This window comes from Somniosus microcephalus, chromosome 9 (assembly GCF_052327205.1).
Source record: "Somniosus microcephalus isolate GS21.2 chromosome 9, FLI_Smic_1.0, whole genome shotgun sequence".
Classification (NCBI taxonomy): domain Eukaryota; kingdom Metazoa; phylum Chordata; class Chondrichthyes; order Squaliformes; family Somniosidae; genus Somniosus; species Somniosus microcephalus.
The window spans coordinates 217232892-217247944 of NC_140995.1; the positions used below are offsets into that span (position 1 = coordinate 217232892).

General features: G+C 42.4%; 1 protein-coding gene across 1 annotated transcript in view; it reads right to left on the bottom strand.

Moving 5' to 3' along the window:
- The window catches only part of wdr43 (WD repeat domain 43), a 57080-nt gene that overhangs the window by 17319 nt on the left and 24708 nt on the right, over nt 1-15053 (bottom strand). Inside the window, exons 8-12 of the mRNA XM_085997901.1 lie at nt 14724-14889; nt 12581-12667; nt 7730-7864; nt 6970-7107; nt 499-585 (exon numbers count right to left, since the gene is read on the bottom strand). Of these exons, the coding sequence (XP_085854027.1) occupies nt 499-585; nt 6970-7107; nt 7730-7864; nt 12581-12667; nt 14724-14889 (613 nt within the window). The remainder of the gene's footprint in view (nt 1-498; nt 586-6969; nt 7108-7729; nt 7865-12580; nt 12668-14723; nt 14890-15053) is intronic.

Genomic DNA, 15053 nt, shown 5'->3' on the forward strand with positions numbered 1-15053 from the left:
CTGTATTTGCAATGAAACAAAACTTGAAGCACCGCCGTCTGGATCAATTGAATCAAACAGAACCCGGGAAACTTCCCCTGCACGTTAAGTCAGCTGGTGGTCATAAACAAATGATGAGTTGACCCACCCCGGGACTCCACAGAAAAGTCAATATGATCTGGAACTTAAGAGCATACAAATGGAAGTCATCAACATTTCATTCAAGAGTTACTACCCAGGAGCTTTAAAGCTTCACCCCCTCTGACCTCATTGGCTGTGGAAGGCTTGATGTTGCCATGAGTTGTCAAGCAATAGTACTTCTAAAACCTACTGCTTTGACCAAGCTTTTGGTCACCTGTCCTAATATTTGTGGGGCTCGGTATCAAATTTTGTCTAATTACGCTCCTGTGAAGTGCCTTGGGATGTTTTACTACATTAAAGACGCTATACAAATACAAGTCGTTGTTGTTGCCTGTGGATGCATTTTTCTAAAGTTTAGTTTTACTACAGAAACCTTACCTCTTGAAGCAGTGGAACTACTGCAGGAATAGGTAACTTGGCAATGGTGGTCTTTATCAAGGAATCCTTCTTTGTCTGGAGTACTTTCTGGAGGGGGACAGTTAAAGAAAAAGCCATGTTAAAATTGTCAACATTTTCAGCTGTCAGCACCTTATGCCATCTCAAATTTCACAAAACAATTCAAGTTTAACAAGATCAGAATGCAGCCGTCGACTTGATGTTGTGGGCTTTCGAACAGTTTATGCAACCAGTTGGCAATGACATGTCTGTGCCAGCTGATCCATAGCCAATGACGTTTTGGTTGACAGAATAGCTAGAATGCCAGCACAACTTCTGCAGCTACAACCAGGTAAACTAAAATGTCACCCAAGCCACCAAAATAGGCAGGCAAGGCCTTGGATTAATGAACGAGAGCACCCCAGAAAATGCGCTCTTCATTACTGCATTGGAGTTTGAACATCGGTTATATGTCCTGGACTGGGGCTTGAATCCAGAAACAGCTGACCGGGGAGACAGTGCCACAAAATGAGCACAGTAACATTTGTTAGTGTATATTTTTTGGTACGGGTGCCTACTGCCCTCCCACCCGAGCCCCACCCTCAATTCAGGTTCCCCCAGACTATGTAGCTACACCATACTGCCATACCCTTCCAATTAATACTGCCATACCCTTCCTGCCCCTCCTGAAAGTTTTCTAACCCAGATTATTGGCCAGCTGCAGTCACATTTCATCTAGTATCTTATGATTTTCTACTTTAAATCAATGATCGTTCCATTAATCTGTTTTTCATACCCTGTGCATCATACACACTTATTTGGGATTCACTTGGTTTAGCACTTTTCCTTGTTATTAAGTCCCAGATCCTGAGGTCTTCCTTACTAACTTGACTGTTAACACGTTATAGAAATAGTATTGGCGCCATCTAGTGGTAACACCTGGCCTAAGCCAGAGGCACATAACGCCTTTGGAATTTTGAACGATAATGGGCCAGAACTTTGGGTCCCCACGGGTGAGTACGCGCTGGGTACTCGCGCGTAGGGCCAACGAAAGTGCCGGTTTCGTGCATATACTGCGTATGCGCGGGAAGCCGGAACTCCCATTCCCTTCAAGGAAGGGGTTCGTTCACAGGCCGAACGCGTACGCCGGAGAGGCAGCGCGAACTCCTGGAACTTCCGTTTTTTTTTTTTTTTTGCAGGTTTCTCCGGGAGGGTAAGTCTCCAGCAGCTACGCTTTTAAAAAGCAGTCGCGAGCCCTGCTTTTAACAAGTGGTGAATTAAGTAAAATTAAAACATTTTTTCCACAGGTTTATTTTTTAAAAATACTTTAAAGGTAAATTTATTTTTAGCCCCGTTAAAAACTAATTAACTTTTTCAAAAATTTAAATTGTTTAAAATAGTTATTTTATGTAATTTATAATAGTTATTATAAAATGTGATAAAAAAAATTATTTGAAGTTTTAGTTATGTTTTGGGGCCGATCTCTAATTCATAGATTTGACAGGCCCTCCTGTCAAATTTATGAATGGGCATTCCCTGCTACAATTGGCTCTCCATGGCCCACGTGATCCCAGGGGACGCTTCGAACTAACTGCGCCCCTGGGATACGCAAGCACTGCGCGCCGGCAGCTGGAGGAAGCCCAGGATCGGAATCCCACGCGGCCCCACAACTCAACGGCCAGCGCGTTAGGTAAGTGCAGGTCGGGGGCTTGCACCCGCGGGAAGCCCCCGACCCGAATTTCTGGCCCAATAGCAACATCTTCAAAATGTATGGAAGTGGACAGCACTGCTATAATAGTGACATAGAACAAAATCAGTATCTAAACTGGAAGACATCACTGAATTAAGGACAAGCAATAACTATCAACACTGCAGCAATTTTTTAAAAAAAAACAAGAGCATTAAAAAATGTTGATCACAGATTTAATGGTAAGCAGGACAGAATGTTAGCACATTCTAGTTTTTCATTTTGTTCTTCTAAGTTATTGTGCCCAGTGAGCTACTTCTCAAAGTCAAAGGAACAACTGGGAAACTAATGAGAACCAAGGTGCTGTTGCATTGGTATACACTCGCAGCAGGAGTGTGTTTAGGGACCTCATGATGAAACTGATCATGAAATATCAAGTTCTCGAAACTGCATGCACAAAGCACAATTAGGAGTACTGTACACAGTTCTGGTCTCCGTATCATAAAAAAAGGATAGAGGTGTGAAGGAATAAGCCATTTAACCTATTTAGAAAAATACACTATCTTATGAAAGAACTCTGGCCTTATTAAAACAGGACAAACTGGGTTTGGAAATTTAGAAACCCAACGATGAAATAGCTGTGAAAGCATTCTGGCTATTGAGATAAGACAGTTGTTGACCCTGAATAAATAACCTTATTGAAACAGAAGGTGCATGGCTCCGATAAGCTGACCTTTTGGAAACAAATCAATGGTTCACCCTGGATGAGGTGTTCTAATTTAAACTTCGTAAAGATGACACAAGATAAGGAACATCTGCCCTCGTAAAGATGACAAAATAAAGGAACACCTGCCGTTCACACCATTTTTATATGGTGACCCTAGCACACCTGGAGATGAGACAAGATTAAAAAAAAGCACTAGTGGGCACAGTCTATAGGCCTCCGAACAGTGGCAACTCTGTTGGACGGAGTATCAATCAGGAAATAGTTGAGGCTTGTAATAAGGGAACATCTATAATTATGGGGGATTTTAACTATCATATTAATTGGACAAATCAAATTGGGCAGGGCTGCCTTGAGGATGAGTTCATTGAGTGTATTAGGGATGGGTTTCTTGAGCAGTATGTAACTGAACCGACCAGGGGGCAAGCAACCTTAGATCTGGTCCTGTGTAACGAGACAGGATTAATTAAAAATGTCCTAGTAAAGGATCCCCTTGGAATGAGTGACCATAACATGGTTGAATTCCATATTCAATTAGAGGGTGAGAAGGTTGGATCTCAAACAAGCGTGCTAAGCTTGAATAAAGGAGACTATGAAGGTATGAGAGCGGAATTGAGTAGAGTGGATTGGGAAAATAGATTAAAGGGTAAGACGATACATGATCAGTGGTGTACATTTAAGGAGTTATTTTACAACTTCCAAAAAATATATATTCCACTGAGAAGAAAAGGGTGTAAAAGAAAAGACAGCCATCCGTGGCTAAGTAAAGAAATTAAGGATAGTATTCGACTAAAAACAAGGGCATATAAGGTAGCCCAATCTAGTGGGAGGATAGAGGATTGGGAAAACTTTAAAAGACAGCAAAAAATAACAAAAAGATTGATTAAGAAAGGGAAGATAGATTATGAAAGTAAATTAGCAAAAAATATAAAAACAGATAGTAAGAGTTTTTATAGTTATATAAAAAGAAAAAGGGTGGCTAAAGTAAATGTTGGTCCCTTAGAGGATGAGACCGGGAAATTAATGGTGGGAAATATGGAGATGGCAAAAACACTGAATGAATATTTTGTATCAGTCTTTACATTAGAGGACACTAAGAATATCCCAACACTGGACAAACAGGGGGCTAAAGGGGGGGGGGGGGGGAGGAGCTAAACACGATCAAAATCACTAAGGAAGTGGTACTCGGTAAAATAATGGGACTCAAGGCGGATAAATCACCTGGACCTGATGGCTTACATCCTAGGGTCTTGAGGGAAGTGGCGGTAGGGATTGTGGATGCATTGGTAATAATTTTCCAAGACTCCCTGGACTCGGCAAAGGTCCCGGCAGACTGAAAACTGCTAATGTAACACCCTTATTTAAAAAGGGCAGTAGACCGAAGGCTGGAAACTATAGACCGGTTAGCCTAACATCTGTGGTAGGTAAAATTTTGGAGTCCATTATTAAGGAGACAGTAACAGGACATTTGGATAATCATAATTTTAATAGGACAAAGTCAGCATGGTTTTATGAAGGGGAAGTCATGTTTGACAAATTTGCTGGAGTTCTTTGAGGAAGTAACATATAGGGTGGATAAAGGGGAACCAGTGGACGTAGTGTATTTAGACTTCCAGAAGGCATTTGACAAGGTGCCACACAAAAGATTATTGCTTAAGATAAAAAATCACGGGATTGGGGGTAATATTCTGGCATGGATAGAGGATTGACTATTTAACAGAAGGCAGAGAGTTGGGATAAATGGTTCATTCTCAGACTGGCAATCAGTAACTAGTGGTGTTCCGCAGGGGTCAGTGCTGGGTCCCAAACTCTTTACAATCTATATTAACGATTTGGAGGAGGGGACCGAGTGTAACATATCAAAGTTTGCAGATGATACTAAGATGGGAGGGAAAGTAGTGAGTGAGGAGGACATAAAAAACCTGCAAGGGGACATAGACAGGCTAAGTAAGTGGGCAGAGATTTGGCAGATGGAATACAATACTGGAAAGTGTGAGGTTATGCACTTTGGCAGGAAAAATCGTAGAGCAAGTTATTATCTTAATGGCAAGAAACTGGAAAGTACTGTAGTACAAAGGGATCTGGGGGTCCTGGTGCACGAAACTCAAAAGGTTAGTATGCAGGTGCAGCAAGTGATTAAGAAGGCCAATGGAATGTTGGCTTTCATTGCTAGGGGGATAGAATATAAAAATAGGGAGGTATTGCTTCAGTTGTACAAGGTATTGGTGAGACCGCACCTGGAATACTGCATACGGTTTTGGTGTCATACTTAAGAAAAGACATACTTGCTCTCGAGTCAGTACAAAGAAGGTTCACTCGGTTAATCCCGGGGATGAGGGGATGGACATATGAGGAGAGGTTGAGTAGATTGGGACTCTACTCATTGGAGTTCAGAAGAATGAGAGGCGATCTTATTGAAACATATAAGATTGTGAAGGGGTTGGATCGGGTGGATGCGGGGAGGATGTTCCCGATGATGGGTGAAACTAGAACTAGGGGGCATAGTCTTAGAATAAGGGGCTGCTCTTTCAAAACTGAGATGAGGAGGAACTACTTCACTAAGAGGGTGGTAGGTCCATGGAATATGCTGCCCCAAAAAGCTGTAGAAGCTATATCATTACATAAATTTAAAACAGAAATAGACAGTTTCCTAGAAGTAAAAGGGAATTAAGGGTTACGGGGAGCAGGCAGGAATTTGGACATGAGTCTAGGTTCGGATCGGTCATGGCCCTGTGGGTAGCGGAGCGGGCCCAGGGGCCGCGTAGCCTGATCCTGCTCCTATTTCGTGTGTCTAATTCTGTTAGATTCAGGAGATGGTTCTGTGATAGTGGATTGGCAGTTAGGATCAGATCAGCCATGATCTTATTGAATGGCGGAGCAGGCTCGAGGGGCCGATTGGCCTACTCCTGCTCCTATTTCTTGTGTTCTTATATAAGATTCTGGCTGATATGGCAGTAAGAATTGCAGAGGTCGGCAGAAAGATGAACAGAGATAATTAACTTGCATCAGCAGAAAACGTTAAAGGAAATACCACTGGAAAGGGGTATAAATATTGAGCTCTCAAATGGAATATCAGACTCGCTTTAATTGGGCAAAGCGATTCTCGGCTTCAGTGGCGGCTCTGTCGTCTCCAACTCTTTGTCCCTTGGGGATCAAAAGTATTTGATATTGGTGGATATCCTGTATAAGAAACCTTTAAGAACTGTAATACTGTAGCGAAGTTAAGATTTAAAAGTAAGATTCTGTTAAAAAGATAGTATGTTTTCTCTTTTTAGAACTGTTAATGCTGATTCACAAACTGTAAATTGCATGTCGGTTCTTTAATAAATCTCTCTTTTTAGAATTCTCTCAGAAGTCTTCTGTATCAAAAACTCGCGAACTCAATCTCTGTACACTCTGGTGGAGAGTTACATTTCTGGGGGAGTTTTCTGGACCCTCATAATATCCGGGATGTTACAGTCTAGCTAAACTTATTAAAAGTGCTATCTGGAGGATGGTAACATTCTCAGGTTGTTCCTTTCCTTTAGGGAGAGATAGCTTAATTTAGACCCAATTAAACGTCTTTAGGATTCGGCTACCTCAAACTTTAGTTGAAAGTGAACATCTGAGAAATACGCCTGATCCGGGGTAGCCCTAAAGGGGCTAGAACTAGTAAATATCCCTTCAGAGGCACTGGGGGGTGCAAAAAAGGTTTACAAGGATGATACAAGAACTGAGGTTAGAACCATTAGGAAAGATTGAACAGGCTGGGGCTCTTTGATCTAGAAAAGAAGGCTGAGGGTGACCTGATAAAGTTCTTTAAGAACTCACTACCACATGGAATAGTTAAGGTGAATAGCATAGATGCTTTTAAAGGGAAGCTAGATAAACACGAGGAAGAAAGGAATCAAAGATTATGCTGCTAGAGTTAGATGAAGGGTTGGAGGAGGCTCATGTGGACCAGTTGGGGCGAATGGCCCATTCTGTGCTGTACTTTCGATGTAAAACCTTCAGTAGGCAAGACTGGATGGGACTTATCCACGTCGGTACAGAAAGCTGACAATACACACAATTAAAGTCTTACATTTAGAATAGAGGAGTCCCTGCTTTCTAACCCTTGCACGAGAAGCACCGCATAGCTGTCAGTCTGCGGAAGCCCAGGTTTACTTTTCATTTTCATCACATCGATATCCATGGCACATAGACGCTCCTCAATACTCCACTGAAAAAAGTACAAACAGTTAAACAGACACACAAATGGTCGCTCTCACGTGGTGTCACAAATTTCTTTCTACATGCACCCAGCTGCAATTCATGGTTAACACTGAATCTGTAAATACTAGTGTTTCTGAGCCACTGAATCTACAATCTGCTCCAGATAGTTCAATCATTCTTGGCACAACTTTTTTTAATGATCTAATATTTTGAATAAAATGTAAACAACAGCAAAGTGACAATTTTGTATGAACAAAAAATTTAATTTAAATAATTTGAATTAAGCCACTTTGAATTTACATTCCCACTAAAGTTCCAAATTCTGCAACTGACATTACAGAAGTGTTAAGATTCTGCTGCAGCTTCAGCTTGGTTGAGGGAAGGGATATATTTAGGATTTTTTTAAATTTTTATTTTTTAGAATTTCAGATTAAACCAGCTATTTACCCTAAAATTCATTTGCATGAAATTAATCCCTTCTCACATGGTTTTAGGCACCAGGATATGCTTTAATAGACTAACTCCACTTCTTTAAGATTTAAAGTTCCATAAAGAATAAAAGGCAATGGTACAAAGGAATCAGAACTGTACCCATCCCTGAACACCAAGCCAAGATGTCAATACATTACCTCGTTTGCTGTCCCCTTCCTCCTCTTAGCTACACTCTTTCTTGATTCCATCAACGTGGACTTCATGCTTGTATTATGCCCAGGGATACCAGGCACCAACACTTTGACTCCAGATGTTACGATTGGAGTTTTTACCTACAAGATAAAATAGGCGAATAGTTAACAGAGAACCCAGTAGGACAGGTCTGCACACTTAAAGATCTTACCACCTTGCGCATAACTGTTAAACCGTTCAGATGAATACGTGGCTAGAGGAATGGTGCCAGGGGGAGGGATTCAAGTTCCTGGGACATTGAAACCGGTTCTGGGGGAGGTGGGACCAGTTCAAACCGGACGGTTTGCACCTGGGCAGGGCTGGAACCGATCTCCTAGGGGGAGTGTTTGCTAGTGCTCTGGGGGAGGGTTTAAACTAAAATGGCAGGGGGTTGGGAACCTGAGCAGGGAGACAGAGGAAAGAGAAACAAGGATAAAAGCAAAAGATAGGAAGGAGAAAAACAAAAGTGGCAGTCAGAGAAATCAACGGTTTAAATCAAACGTGGCCACATTAAATAATAATTCTAATAGGTCTAAGAGCGTTTAAAAAAACAAGCCTGAAGGCTGTGTGTCTTAATGCGAGGAGCATTTGTAATAAGGTGGATGAATTGGCTGCGCAAAGAGGTAAACGAATATGATTTGGTTGGGATTACGGAAACGTGGCTCAAGGATGGCCAAGACTGGGAACTCAGCATTCAGGGGTATGCGATATTCAGGAAAGATAGGCAAAAAGGAAAGGGAGGTGGGGTAGCATTACTGGTTAAAGAAGGGATTAACACAATGGTAATGAAGGATATTAGCTCTGATGATGTGGAATCTGTATGGGTAGAATTGAGGAATACTAAGGGGAAAAAAACGTTAGTGGGAGTGGTATATAGACCTCCAAACAGTAAGGCGGAGGTTGGGTATGGCATTAAAAGGGAAATTAAAAGCGTGCAATAAGGGCACAGCAGTCATCATGGGTGACTTTAATCTACATATAGATTGGGCCAACCAAATTAGTAACAATACTGTGGAGGAGGAATTCCTGGAGTGTTTACGGGATGGTTTCCTGGACCAATATGTCGAGGAACCAACCAGAGATCAGGCCATCGTAGACTGGGTATTATGTAATGAGAAAGGATTAATTAGCAATCTTGTTGTACGAGGCCCCTTGGGTCGGAGCGATCATAATATGATCGAATTCTTCATTAAGGTGGAGAATGAAGTAGTTGAATCAGAGACTAGGGTCCTCAATTTAAATAAAGGAAACTACGATGGTCTGAGGAGCGAGTTGGGTAGGATTGATTGGGGAATGGCACTCAAAGAGTTGACAGTGGATAGGCAATGGCAAACATTCAAAGACCGAATGATGAGCTACAGAATTTGTTCATCCCAGTTTGGCATAAAAATAAAACAAAAAAGGTGACTCAACCGTGGCTAACAAGGGAAATTAGGGATAGCATAAGATCCAAAGAGAGGATATATAAATTGGCCAGAAAAAGCAATAATCCTGAGGATTGGGAGCAGTTTAGGATTCAACAAAGGAGGAAAAAGGGATTAATTAAGAAAGGGAAAATAGAATGAGAGTAAGCTTGCAGGGAACATAAAAACTGACTGTAAAAGCTTTTATAGATATGTGAAGAGAAAAAGATTGGTGAAGTCAAGCGTAGGTCCCTTGCAGTCAGAATCAGGGGAATTTATAATGGGGAACAAAGAAATGGCAGACCAACTAAATACATACTTTGGTTCTGTCTTCACAAAGGAGGACACAAATAACCTCCCAGAGATGCCGGGGAACATAGGGTCTGATGAAAGGGTGGAACTGAAAGAAATCAGTATTTGTAGGGAAATGGTGTTAGGAAAATTGATGGGACTGAAGGCGGATAAATCCCCAGGGCCTGATAATCTACATCCCAGGGTACTTAAGGAAGCGGCCCTAGAAATAGTAAATGCATTGCTGGTCATCTTCCAGAGCTCGATAGACTCTGGAACAGTACCCATGGATTGGAGGGTAGCTAATGTTACTCCACTATTCAAAAAAGGTGGCAGAGAAAAAGCGGGAAATTATAGACCGGTAAGCCTGACATCGGTAGTGGGGAAAATGCTAAAGTCCATTATAAAAGATGTAATAGCAGAGCACTTGGAAAGCAGTGACAGGATCGGACAAAGTCAACATGGATTTACAAAAGGTAAATCATGCTTGACTAATCTACTGGAATTTTTTGAGGATGTAACTGGTAAAATAGATAAGGGAGAACCAGTGGATGTGGTGTATTTGGACTTTCAGAAGGCTTTTGATAAGGTCCCACAAGAGATTAGCGTGCAAAATTAAGGCACATGGGATTGGGGGCAAGGTATTGACTTGGATAGAGAGCTGGTTGGTGGACAGAAAGCAAAGAGTTGGAATAAACAGGTCGTTTTCCGAGTGGCAGGCAGTGACTAGTGGGGTACCGCAAGGATCGGTCCTAGGACCCCAGCTGTTCACGATATATATTAATGATCTAGACGAGGGAATTGGATGTAATATTTCCAAATTTGCAGACGACACAAAGCTAGGTGGGAGGGTATGCTGTGAGGAGGATGTCGTGAAACTCCAGTACGACTTGGACAGGTTGGGTGATTAGTGCATTTGCCATGTTTCTGCCCATAATGTGGATAAATGTGAGGTTATCCACTTTGGTGGCAAAAACAGGAAGGCAGATTATTTGAATGGCAATAGATTGGGAGAAGGGGAAGTGCAGAGAGACCTGGGTGTTCTTGTGCACCAATCGCTGAAGGTAAGTGTGCAGGTGCAGCAGGCGGTTAAGAAGGCAAATGGTATGTTGGCCTTCGTAGCAAGAGGGTTCGAGTACAGGAACAAGGCTGTCTTGCTACAATTGTACAGGGCCTTGGTGAGACCGCACCTTGAGTATTGTGTGCAGTTTTGGTCGCCTTACCTGAGAAGGACATTCTTGCCATGGAGGGAGTGCAGCGAAGATTCACCAGGCTGATACCTGGGATGGCAGGAATGACGTATGAGGAGAGATTGTGTCGATTGGGCTTATACTCACTGGAGTTTAGAAGATTGAGAGGGGATCTCATCGAAACCTATAAAATTCTGTCAGGCCTGGACAGACTAGATGCAGGAAGGATGTTTCTGATGGCCGGGGAGTCCAGAACCAGGGGTCATAGTCTAAGGATAAGGGGTAAGCCATTTAAGACTGAAATGAGGAGGAATTTCTTCACCCAGAGTGGTGAACCTGTGGAATTCTCTGCCACAGAGGGCAGTGGAGGCCAGTTCATTAAATATATTCAAGAAAGAGTTGGGTATATTTCTTGAGGCTAAAGGGATCAAGGGATATGGGGAGAAGGCAGGGACAGGGTACTGAATTTGGATGATCAGCCATGATCTCATTGAATGGCGGAGCAGGCTCGAAGGGCCTGCTCCTGCTCCTATCTTCTTTGTTTTTATGTTTCCAGGTAACTGGTCATTCATCTTTTCTATATACAAATTGTGCTGGTTTCCCTGAATACGCAGAGTGATTTGCCTTCAGGACTGGATATGACCGAGGTTCAAATATCAGAAAACCATGTATTGCAACCTTTTGTCAACTTTTACACTTAACCAACCACTAAGCAGTATAATACAGGAAACTTTTTTTTAATCCGGCACCGATGGGGCCGACGTGGTGCCGGTTCATCAAAAATTCCAGATAACCGAAAGCTATAGTAAAAGATACGGAGAGCAGAGAGCTCCGTATAAAGCAACAAACCCTGTTGCTTAGCAACATGTGCATAACAATGGCCACAAGTTCCAAGTGTCTCTGTAGCTTAGCAACAGCTGCAGCCACACCCTTGCACAGCAACAGATCGAGGAAGGCAAGTACAATATGAAGTAAAACTTACCTGAACCTACTCCTGAATTCTGCCGGTTAACCAAGATTTCCAGTTATTTAGGTGCCGGTAAATCGAAAGTTTCCTGTATCCTGGAGCTCGCAGCATTATCATCCCAGTCATAAGATTTATTCTTTGAGCACTGCTCAATGGAGTGTTAAGAACATAGGAACAGGAGTAGGCCAATCAGCCCCTCGAGATCCTGTTCCGCAATTCAATGAGATGGCTAATCTGCGACCTAACTCCATATACCTGTCTTTAGCCCATAGCCCTCAATACCTTTGGTTAACAAAAATCTATCACTCAGATTTAAAATGAACAATTGATCTAGCATCAATTGCTATTTGCAAGAGTGTTCCAAACTTCTAACACCCTTTGTGTTTCATGGAAGTTTTTTTTCCCTTCCCAATCTGAGAAACCAAAGTGATTTGGCCTAAGCCCACAGGACTGGACAACATCAAGGTTACATAGGAACAGTAGGAGGCCGTTTAGCCCCTCGAGCCTGGTCTGCCATTCAATGAGATCATGGTTGAGAGAAGATGAGGTAAATAAGGAAGTACTCCTTAGGGGGGACAGCAAGCTTGGGGATTAAAAACCTGAAAGGAGGGAAGTGTGAGGGAGGTATGGAGTTCCACATTTTAAAAACAAAAAAAAAAAGGACCAGAGAAAGAATGAGTAGGACTTCCAACGATGAGTCGCAATTTTAGCACAGTAAGGATATATAGGAGAAAAAACATCTCACTATGCAGGGAAGTGGAAAGACTTTTGATGGAAGGGAGTATAATAAATACAAATAGCCGCCCTTTATGCCACCTTGAAAAATGTACCCAACTCTTAGAAAATTAAACAATTTTGTATCTTCATTTGCAATTTGTCTGAAGTACCTTATGAAATTTTACACAGCCACTAACGACACCCTATCTGAAGAATTAAGTTGACATTTCACCACCTTCTTTGGCTTACCTTTGTTACAGCAGTTTCCGTTGTGAGTGACAGAGTCATCTGCGTATCTCTCACCAGGCAAATTTGGGATTCGGTGGTATTCAACGTCTGAAATGAGAACCGCCAGCCATCACTGATGCAGTTACATTCACATCTTTGGAACAGAGAGCTCACTCAGTGTGGAATGATAAAAGATTAACCCAAAGCACTATTTTAAATATTAGACAATGGCTGTCAGACAAGGGATTATAGGTACAAACTGGTAACAGCAGGTTCAGGGTTGAAGGGTCAAGAGGCGCTTCTTTATCTATAAAAGGATTTTAAAGTCCGGAATGGTCTGCCAGGTAGAGGCGGTTCAATGCCATTAAGTTTCTATGGACATATGAGCTACACAAGTTGAATGGCCTCCTACATCCATCTTAACCTTTGAGGTTTATTTAAGCGTATTGGCCCAGAAATTCCGTTCGCAGCCCTCCCGCGGGCGGAGAGCTGCGATTTGGAAAAATCTCCGCCTGGACCGGAGGGCCCCCGGGAGGCGCAGAGTTCCGATGCTGGGCCTCTCCAAACTGCCGGTGTGCAGGGCACACGTATCCCAGGGGCGCAGGTAGTTCGCAGCGTCCCTGGGATCACATGGGCCATGGGGAGCCAATCAGAGCAGGGAATCTCCATTCATAGATCTGACAGGAAGACCTGTCAAATCTATGAATAGAGGTCACCCCCAAAACATAAGTAAAACTTCAAATACATTTTTTTTTAAATCACATTTTTAAAATGACTATATAAATTACATAAATTAACTATTTTAAACAAAAATTTAAATTTTTGAAAAAAATAAAGTTTTTAATGGGGCTAAAAATAAACGTACCTTTCTTTAAAGTATTTTAAAATGATAAATCAGTGGAATTTTTTTTTTTTTTTTTAAACTTTCTTCTTAGCCTGGTAAAAGCAGGCCTTGCGTCTGCTTTTACAGGTGCAAGAATTGTAAGTGTTTTCTGCGGGCGGAGGGTCTCCAAAAAACAGAACTCTCCACCCTCAGAGGCCCTGCTCCAGGGCAGGCGTCCGATCTGTCAAGAGCTTTCTTGACAGGTCGGAAATGCCAGTTTCCAGCGCATGCCTGGAACCAGCATTTCCGATGTCCCTACCGGTGAGTACACAGCGCGTACTCACCCGTAGGGATCAGAATTCATGCCTCAATCTATATACAGGAAACTTTCTGGTATCCGGCACTGACGGGACCGAGTTGGTGCCGTCCCATCAAAACTGCCGTATAAACCAGCGCTAATGTTAAAACATACGGAGCTTCTCAGCTCCGTATGAAACAAACCACCCAACAGCTTCAAAACAGTCGGCCGCAGCTTAAAAGCATCTCTGTAGCTAAGCAACAGCTTCAGCTAGACGCTTGGGAGCCACGACTGAAAAAAAAACTTATAGGAAACGGCTCCTGAATTTTGCCGGTAGATAGAGCTTTCCGGACATTTAACCTCTGGTTAAACGAAAGTTTCCTGTACAAAGCAGATACATTACTCGGGCACTGTGCACACTCAATTTACTACTTAGCAGCCCAAGCATCTTAAACTGTCTTTGTTCTCAAATTACTAAGGTTTGGGGAAGGGGTAGGATGGGGAGGGGGGGTGGGGGGGGAGGAAAAGAGGTAAACAAAACATACAGCCAATCGGATACTCGAGCAACAAGCATTCAAAGTTCAGTTTCCCAGCTACAACCCAACCTTGAAGGATGCTGACATGGTGACAAAAGTATTGGCTTCATTTTAGTCACCATATGAATTTCAGGGTTCGAGAGCCAATTAAACACGGTAACAAAATAAACTCAAGTTGCTAACTGTATGAGAACTTCCACAGGGCTGGCAACCATTAAAAAACTGCTTGATATACCAGTGCACTCTAACATGGCCACCCTAAAACCAAATCCAACCCACAAATGGAAACTGCTTACTTCAACTTCCATTCACTTCTCTAATATCTGACATGGTTACCCCAGCTGGAGAGTGTAACATTTTCACCATACAAGCATCTACATTTACTTTACATCCATAGTGATGGAACTGCACAAAATGTCGGCTTTCCCCTCCCTCCCACACAAACACCTAAAATGGCAAAGAGACTAGGAAAATGATAATGCAACTTTGCCCGATTTTGTTACTTACCACTCTCTCGATGATCGGATGGAGCACAGTGTTATATGCTATCAATATTGACTGCCTATCGGAACAGAATGTGGCTGCCAGGATAGGAACAGGTCTTGCATCCGTGCCTCTCCCCGACGTTGCTATCTGTACAGTGCAGGTCGGAGAGAGGGGCCTTTTGCAGTAACTGTTTAAAATGAACACAACCATTAGATAAACAACATGGAAATTCTACATAAACTGCTTTAAAAACTGACGAATTCTCAGCCATTATAGTGGGCAATTCTTATGTATACACAATACTGCCCTGGTGTAGTATCTCTGCTTGCCTAGGATTTTTCAAATCTGTCC